This window comes from Rhea pennata, unplaced genomic scaffold (genome assembly GCF_028389875.1).
Source record: "Rhea pennata isolate bPtePen1 unplaced genomic scaffold, bPtePen1.pri scaffold_44, whole genome shotgun sequence".
In the NCBI taxonomy this organism is placed as follows: Eukaryota; Metazoa; Chordata; class Aves; order Rheiformes; family Rheidae; genus Rhea; species Rhea pennata.
The window spans coordinates 1034454-1043614 of record NW_026907683.1 but is presented as its reverse complement, the minus strand read 5'-3'; the positions used below and the strand labels follow the sequence as shown (position 1 = coordinate 1043614).

At 52.3% G+C, this 9161-nt stretch overlaps 1 protein-coding gene across 1 annotated transcript; it reads left to right on the top strand.

Annotated features, from left to right (window-relative positions):
- The first annotated feature begins 7809 nt into the window (after positions 1 to 7809).
- Positions 7810 to 8902, top strand: LOC134154795 (olfactory receptor 8G50-like). Its single transcript, XM_062601452.1, has 2 exons — positions 7810 to 8253; positions 8384 to 8902. The coding sequence occupies exons 1-2, from the start codon at positions 7810 to 7812 to the stop codon at positions 8900 to 8902; spliced, it is 963 nt and encodes a 320-aa protein (XP_062457436.1).
- The last annotated feature ends 259 nt before the right edge of the window (positions 8903 to 9161 follow it).

Here is a 9161-nt window from a genome sequence, read left to right as displayed (position 1 = left end):
ACGATGTTGTATGTGTACAACATCGACAAGGGTGACTATGAACTACTTGATGCCTTCTGTGCTCTTCAGCCATGTTTCCTAGGGCCACACCTCAGTCTACCATGTCTCTATTCTTTCCCTCACATAATAGAGCAGAACTGTGAGGAAAGAACTGAGTCTAAGGAAATGCCAGGCCAAAAATCTGGGCATCTGAGGGAAAGAGTAAGTATGTGCGTGAGAGCTCACAGCACAAGTCTGGAAAAGCCAAGTGGCGGTGACCCTGCTGAGGTGCCAAAGATCCCAAGCCCTGAGCCGCAGGGCTGGATTCGGCCTCCTTTACTTGTATGTGGACTCCTGACATATTGCACAGAGTAAAATGAATTTCTGTGGGAGAAGTGGAGAAAGAAAGTAGAAATAAATCAAAAGGGGAGATTCGGGTCAGGAGTCTCAGCACTAAACATCTCTAACTATAGGTACATTTGCCACTTCTCTGGAAAGGCCATTTCTTCCATGACCATCAGCACCTGAGGGCATGCTCCTGATGGACTCCCATAAGCACTCAGGGTGTTCCGTGCAGCCAGCTGGAGGGGCACAGATGGGACCTAGCCCTTCCTGTTCCTCCCAAGCATGTTGTTTGAGGAAGTGCTGGAAGAGCATGCCTGACGGGATCCTCATGGCACTGCACTGCCTGGGGCTGTGAGAACAGCCCTGCACACACTTCCTGGACTAGGCACTTGGAGACAAACAACCAACAGTGCTTATGGGAGCATGCCTTCCTGATGGGCAAGGAGAGCTCAGGTTCTTGTCACCCTGCTGGAGAGGAGCTGGCTGCTCCAAGGACTGAGGGGAAGAGGAACAGGTCCCATAGCTCATGAGGTGATGGTGCTGACATGTGCATTTTGCCAGGTCCCTGCTACTTCCTACGCCCTTTCCCAGATCCTGGAAAGCCACTGCAGGACAAGCAAATCCTGGAGACCACCATTCCCCGGGTTTGTGGGAGTGAATGACATGGTGACCTGTGTGTGAGAACATGACCGGCCAGCACCAGGGACATGGCTGGGGTTTGTACTTGTGAGGTCACCACCACCCAAGCACCTGATAGGCCAGCAGCAGGCACATGGCTTAGATCCATATTGTGAAGTCACTTCTCTCTGAAGCTGGTGGGCTACAGCAGACTCTTGGTTCATGAAAATTCTTTCTGTTTCCTCTGTATCTGCTACTCAGAGGCCAGGAACAGGCTTGTGGCTTTGATACTGTTTTTGAGATCATTTTTCCATCAGCACTTGATATGCCAGAAGCAGAGAGAAGACAGAAGTTTGTGCTTGTGAGGTCACTTCTGCCTCAGTACCTGATAGGCCAGCAGGAAGCTCTTGTGTCTTCTAGTGATGTCACCTCAGTCTCTGGTGGTGATAGGCCAGAAACAGGCACATGGCTTGTATGGTCATTGTGAGGTCATTGCTGCCTGAGTGCTTGACAGGTCAAAGGCAGGGACATGGCTCTGATGCTGATTGTGAGGTCACTTCCATCTCTATAGATTATATGTCATCAGCAGGCTCTCCATTGCTTTTGGTTCGTGTAAAGTCCCCTCTGCCTCTGCTGCTGACAGGCCAGAAGCAGGTTCATGCCCTCAGTGCAGACCGTGAGGTCACTGCTGCCTGAGTACCGGATAGGCCAGCAGCAGGAACAGCATCAGCAGAGCGGCTGTGAGGTCGCTTCAGCCTGAGCAGCTGAGCAGCAGCAACAGGGCTGTGGAATGGCTTGGGAGGACGCTTCTGGCTCTGAAGACAACAGGCCAGAAGGGCTGTTCCCTGCAGGGCTGGGGCTCTCCAGAGAGGCCTGAGCCGCCCCCCAGGGTACACTGGGCAGGGGGCTTGTGCTGGGCTTCTGCTGCCTTGGATCCAACAGGGTGCCTGGAGTCCACTGGATGGGCTTATCCCTGAGTTCCTGCAAGCAGGGATTTGGCTGGCTTCTCTGGGACTTTTTGGACCCTGAAAGGAGGAGACTACCTCAGTTTTGCAGTTGCAGGATGTGGAGGGTGTTGCAGAGGGTGGGATCCTGGTCCGGAGACCCCATCCTACTGAGCTCCTCTCTAGCAGAATAAGCAGCCTCTGCCCCATCATTCCACAGTCTTAAAAACCACTCTAACAACCCTCCATGGGGCTGCTGCCTGCAGAACCCCTGCACATCCTGCAGCTCTGATGCTTTACAATCATGAGTAGTGGTGGCCCGTTGCAAATTGGCTGTATTCGGTCAGGTGAGCTGCTGCTCTGCCACTGGCCAGGCAGTTGCCTCCCCTTCTTGCTCTGTGCCTGATTCCAAGCTGGGAGGCTCATTGGGGTCTCTGATGTCACAGGTGCTGGTGACCATAGGAGGAGATGATTAGGCTGTTACAGGCTCAGTTTTCCGACTTCTCCCACCTTTCAAGTCAGGCTTGTCGTTTGGGGCTTCCCAACCTGGAAGCTGTATTTGGAAAAGAAAAGAAAAAAATGACTTGAAATTGAAGGAGATGATTGCCTCATCTAGCCTCTGGTACAGAAGGAAATCTGAAGAAACCAAAGTCTCTGCTGCTTGGACACGTCAGCCCCTGTGTATGTAGCTCTGAGTAGCACCAATGGTTGGAAAGGGGAAGTCTTGACATAGGAAGTACCAGTAGCTCTTCGATGCTGGAGGGCATTTTCATATTTTCAACATGCTTGGAAGGTGAAATTCTCTTCTGAGTCCTCCTGGGAAACATTTGCGGGGACTACAGTTCGGGGCAGTAATGCTTTTCCTGTTGGAAACATCACAGTCTTTGCAGAAGATAAATCTTGCCTAGAAACCCAGAGTGGCTCCATTTTGACCCAGCAGCACCTCTAAGCTGGCAGAGGAGGTGGCCTTGGATGGTATTTATAACTCTTGGCCTCGCTGAGGCACTCCTCAGGTGCAGATAATCCCTCCAGCTCCAGAATCTGTTGTTTTGGATCCTCACCATCTGTAGCAGCCTCCCCCGCCTGGTACCTTTCCCTGGGAGACACACACCAAATACCTGAGCCTGGCGCAAGAACACATGGCCCTGGGAGAGGGAAAATGCTGCCATTCAGTTACTGTGTGTGAATGCGCAGTGTGGGAGCACAGAGCTGTGTGCTTGTGGGGCAAATGAAGGTCTCAAGGGAAAGGCACCAGAACGTGGAGGGTGCAGGAGAGAAGAGCCTAGGGTGTTCGCTGTGTTGCATGGACACACTGGGGAAGCTGCACGAGGGGCCATCATCCCAGACCAGCCCCACACAGGTCTGTGTATCCCGGCAGAGGGGAAAATCCCAGTCTTGCATGGCCTCTCTTATGCACCAGATCCCAGCAAATCCAGGAGTACAGCTGTTTGCTCACCACCACATGGGGCACAGCCCAGAATGTGCAAGGGCTGAGTGCTCAGGCTGCCTCCACCCCTAGAGTCTGAGGGATCGTTTAAGAGTCATTTAATAATACTCCAGCCCTTTCCATGTCCGAGGTCCCTGGTGCCAGCTCCAGCTGAACTCTGGCATTCCTCACCCCCTTCCCTGCTTGCATGGACAAGGTTGCGATGTTCCCCCAGGCAGCCCATGCCCCTTCTACTCTCTGTGCACTTCCACCCAAGCAGCCATAGCTCTGGTGCTGCTGCCAGGATGGAAGTGGAGGATCTCCCACAGCGGTTCCTTGAGGAGCTCCCCAGGGAAACGTTCTGCCCAGCCTCACCTCAGCCCCACAGTCCCATCATGATAGAGGGGACCTGCCTTCTCCCAACCCACCCTCACAGTGCCAGCCACACCTAAGCCTGCTCCCGAATGTCTCCAGCACAGCCCTCGAGGGAGTTGGAGCTGCCTTCGGCAATCTAGCACAGCAGCAGTGGTGCCCAGAGCAGAGGATGAACAAGGCAGTTGAGGTGAAGACTCCTGCCCTTGGTAGCACAGCTGGGACATTGGATGGCTGACGACTTTGTGGCTGGCCAGGCTCCAGGTGTGGGGTGGATCTTTGCTTGAGGTTAGGAGCATCAGAATTTTCATGGGCTTCAGTGCAGCCATGATCATGGTGAAGGGAAGTGGGCAGACCCAGGCACGCACAGCTGCAAAGGCTGAGGGTGGAAAAGGCAGTGTGGGGCTGGTGAAGGCCCTCTCTCTCCTCCCTATGGGGAAGAGAGTCCCCAGGCGATGCTGGACTCTGCTTTGGCCAGCAGAAGGGGAGCACAGGGCAGGGTGGAAGAGGCAGATGGAACTTCTCGAGATGCAAGAGGGAGTTTTCCAACACCTAAGGGTGAGCCAGGGATCTTTGGCTCTTTCCCCTGAGGCTCTCCCAGTTGGACTTACCTTTCCCCGGCAGCTGTGCTGGAGCAGAGGATGAGGAGCAAGAATTCATGGAATTGCAGAGTAGTTCTGGTGGGAAGAGACCTCTGGAGGTCTCCAGTCTAAGATCCTGGGCAACATAGGGCTGGTTGGAGGCCTCCAGTCTTGTCTGGCCATCGCCAGATTGTGCTTGACCCTCATTACTTGCTCTGCTCCTCTTATCTGGGCACTTCAGGATGGCCTCCTCCCATCAGTGGGTCATGTCATGTCTACCTTACCAGAACCCTTGGCTCCCCACTCTGCTTCCATCGTGGAGCAGCCCTACAGTGGGGCCATGGGCCATGCTGGTCGGGCAGGAAGCAGACCTAGCTGGACAGGGATCACCACCGCTGATATTATTGGCCGCTGCGTGTGCTCTTGCACAGTGCTCAGAATGGCCCCAAGGTGTTTGCAATGGCAGGAGATGTGTTCGGGTGGGCACCAGCTCCAGCCTGTGTTGTTTCACTGAAGGTGCAGGAATCACCCTCTAGAGACCCTTCCCGGAGTCTCCTGAGTCTCTACTGCCTCTCCGGGGATTGCAGAGTCCTCCTTTGGCCATATGTACCGGGAGTTAATGCTTAACCTTCCGGTTCTCCACCATGGACTGTCCCTCACTTTGTGAGGCTCCGCTCAGTGCCCACCCCCAGGCACATGTTGTCCCTGGAGATCCTCTGAGCTCTCCTGGGACTCAGATTCCCCTCCAGAAGGGTGAGTATCTCTCTTTCATCAGCACTGCCATCTGTGCGATAGACCTGGGCAGGCAATTCAGAGACCGTTCCCCATCTCCACTGGCACTGGTCACTGAGAAATGCACTCTGAGAGCAGCCCTCAGTCCCCAACAGGTCACCCAGAGACAGTGAGCTTCCTCCCAGATCCCATGGAGTTCACAAGCAGAACGCCAAATCCTTAGCTGTGCAATCCCATGGGGTATTTTTGACTCCATCTTCTGAAGAAAGGTCAGACTTCAGGCACGTCACAGGGGAGATTCTCTTTTATTATGGAAATTATTATTATTATGGAGGTCAGGTCTGGCATAAGGGTGCCCTTTGCCTCGTCCTGCTGTACTTCCAGAACACATGAACTTAGTGACACAACCCAAACCCACCACGTTATGAGAACTCCTGGGTTATATCCACAGAATGGAGCAGAGAAGTCCAGCATGGAAATGAAGAGAACAGCTCCAAAAAGGGAAATTCCTGCTGCTGGGAAGGGATATGACTCCAGTAAAGCTGCAGCCCCCACTCAAAGCTGCAGCAAGGACAGGCCTGCTGTGGCAGTGGTATGAGGATACTGGCAAGCTCAGGATCTGTTCTCACAAGCTGCTGCCTGACTCCCATCCAACCTAGTCCCCATCCACTTGTAGTGTTGGAGTGCTGGAGAGGCAAGGGACCAGCTGATGGTGACAGCTGCTTGCACCCTTGCAGAAGTGGGCTGTAAGATCACACCCTGACTGTGGCCAGGGGAGCTGAGCTATCCTAATGGACACAGGACCCATGGTCTCACCCCACCTGTACTCGCCTGCACCCGACTCTGTGCCCCTGAGCTCCCTTGAGGTCAGTGCCAAAAGAGACCTTGCAAAAGGAAAATCTCCTCATTGCACTGCAGGCATCCAAGGGAGTTCAGACTAGCAGGCTCTGAGGTTCTCCCATCTCTGATGGTGAAGGGGGAAGCCCAGCTCCCTGCTTCAACATAGTCTGTGAGTTATATTCAAATGAGAGAAATGGCACAAATAAAAACTTTTTTCTTTCTTTTCACAAGAAAGTATCAGTGAGAAGTAAGGAAAAAAAATGAATCACACAGGTCCTTGATGCCAGATGACATGGGACTGATGAGAGGATGCATATGGAATGGTTATTGGTGCTGCCATTGGAGCCATTGAACCAGTTTCCTCATGCATCCTTGAGTTCCTTGTTCCTCATGCTGTAGATGAGGGAGTTCACTGCTGGAGGCATCACTGAGTTCAGAACAGCCACCACCAGAGCCGGAGCTGGGGAGGAGATGGAGGGGGGCTTCATGTAAGCAAAAAAATGCAGTGCTGACAAATAGGGAGATCACAGCCAGGTGTGGGAGGCACATGGAAAAGGCTTTGTGCTGGCCCTGCTCAGAGGGGATCCTCAGCACAGCAGTGAAAATCTGCACGTAGGACAGCACGATGAAAATATAAAACACAAAAAACAAACAGGCACTAACCACAATAAGCCCAGCTTCCCTGAGGTAGGAGTGTGAGCAGGAGAGCTTGAGGATGTGGGGAATCTTGCAGAAGAACTGGTCCATCTGTTGCCTTGGCACAATGTTATTGAAAATGTGTTGGCAGTTTGCAGCACAGAGTAGAGAAGAGCAGTGACCCAGGCAGCTGCTGCCATTTTGACACAAGCTCTGCTGCTCATGAGGGTCCCAAAGCACAGGGGTCTGCAGATGGCAACATAGCGATCGTAGGCCATGACTGTAAGAAGACAATACTCTCCTCCTAACAAGAAGACAAGTAGAAAGACTTGTGCAGCAGATCCCCAGTAAGAAATGGACTTGCTGTCCCACAGGGAATTGGTGATGGATTTGGGGATAGTGGTGGAGACAGTGACAAGGTCAAGGAGGGAGAGGTTGAGGAGGAAGGAGTACATAGGGGTGTGGAGGCGGTAGTTGCAGGCCATAGCCTGGAACCTCTGTCCCCTCTCCTCTGTCCTTGGAGTGGCCAGCTCCTGAGGCTCCTGAGCCTGACGTCTCTTTGCCCATCCTGAGGGCATGCTCCTGATGGACTGCCATAAGCACTGTTGGTTGCTTGTCTCCAAGTGCCTAGTCCAGGAATTGTGTGCAGGGCTATTCTCACAGCCCCAGGCAGTGCAGTGCCATGAGGATCCCGTCAGGCATGCTCTTCCAGCACTTCCTCAAACAACATGCTTGGGAGGAACAGGAAGGGCTGGGTCCCATCTGTGCCCCTCCAGCTGGCTGCACGGAACATCTTGAGTGCTTATGGGAGTCCATCAGGAGCATGCCCTCAGGTGCTGATGGTCATGGAAGAAATGGCCTTTCCAGAGAAGTGGCAAATGTACCTATAGTTAGAGATGTTTAGTGCTGAGACTCCTGACCCGAATCTCCCCTTTTGATTTATTTCTACTTTCTTTCTCCACTTCTCCCACAGAAATTCATTTTACTCTGTGCAATATGTCAGGAGTCCACATACAAGTAAAGGAGGCCGAATCCAGCCCTGCGGCTCAGGGCTTGGGATCTTTGGCACCTCAGCAGGGTCACCGCCACTTGGCTTTTCCAGACTTGTGCTGTGAGCTCTCACGCACATACTTACTCTTTCCCTCAGATGCCCAGATTTTTGGCCTGGCATTTCCTTAGACTCAGTTCTTTCCTCACAGTTCTGCTCTATTATGCGAGGGAAAGAATAGAGACATGGTAGACTGAGGTGTGGCCCTAGGAAACATGGCTGAAGAGCACAGAAGGCATCAAGTAGTTCATAGTCACCCTTGTCGATGTTGTACACATACAACATCGTATGGAGAAAGAGAAAGGGAATAACTGCACATCATCAAGTGAATTCCTCCTGCTGGGAATGGGGAACATCCCCTCACTCCATACACCACTCTTCCTACTCTTGCTCCTGATCTACTTGGTGACCGTGGTTGGGAACAGCCTCATTGTTGTGCTGGTGGTGGCAGACCGGCATCTGCACAGCCCCATGTGTGCCCCCATGTATGCCCACTTCTTCTTGGGCAATCTGTCCTTTGTAGAGACCTGCTGCAGCTCCACCATCCTGCCCCAGCTGTTGGCCAGCTTCCTGACTGGGGACAGGACTATCTCTGCTCAGGGTTGTGTGACTCAGATCTATTTTCTCATTCGTTTTGCAGCTAGTGAGTGTTTCCTGCTGGCATCCATGTCCTATGATGGGTACTTGGCCATACGCCAGCCCCTGCTCTATGCAAGCCTCATGACCTGGAAGGTTTGTCTCCTGATGGCAGCTGGGTCTTGGCTGGGGGTTTGGTCTTTTCTATAGTAGTCTATAGTCTATAGTCTATAGTGTCTATAGTATATAGTCTATAGTCTATAGTGTCTTCTTATCAAGGTTAAAGTTCTGTGGCCCTGCTGCAACTGACAACTTCTTCTCTGATTTTACTCCTTTGCTGGAGCTCGCCTGCACTGACACCAGTGTAGTTAAAATAGTAACTTTCATCCTGACTCTCCTGGATTCAGTCTTCCCCTTCCTGATCACGCTGGCCTCCTACGTGTCCATCATAATTGCCATCCTGAGGATCCCCTCCAGCATGGGCACGCAGAAGGCCTTCTCCACCTGCTCCTCGCGCTTCACTGTCGTCACTGTTTTCTATGGCTCCCTCATCATTGTCCACATGCTGCTCAGAACCCTCAGACTCAGAGAGCTCAACAAGGTGTTCTCCTTCTTCCTACCCTGTCCTCACACCCCTGGTCCATCCCCTCACCTACAGTCTGCAGAGCAAGGAGCTCAGGAAGGCCCTGAGGAAAGCACTCAGGAAAGATTTGGGTGGTACCTAGAGGTCATGCCAGTTGAAATGGGCACAGACAACTTCCAACTTGTACAAAACAAAGCGCTGCCTACTGCAGGACCTCTTTAGAAGTGTGCGGCCTTGACACTGCCTGTGGAGTGCTAATGGGAGGAAAGGGAAAGCTCTGTGGAAAGAAATGCTCTTATTTTAGAAAAAGAAAGGTAAGAAGGTCATGTGTTAACTTTCTTTTAATAACAAAGAGCATGGTGGTCCTACATGAATCAACTGTTGAGAAGTTCTCTTACTCAGAGAATCTAGAAGGAATAAATTTGGGATGACATAAAAATTCCTTCCAAGGGAATGCCTGGGGGGGGATCCATTCTGCTTT

Excerpts from the sequence above, each read along its gene's own strand:
- LOC134154795 (XM_062601452.1), top strand. The coding sequence starts at position 7,810 with ATGGAGAAAGAGAAAGGGAATAACTGCACATCATCAAGTGAATTCCTC. Across the intron at positions 8,254-8,383 it reads CAAGCCTCATGACCTGGAAG|TTCTGTGGCCCTGCTGCAAC; the intron begins GTTTGTCTCCTG and ends TCAAGGTTAAAG.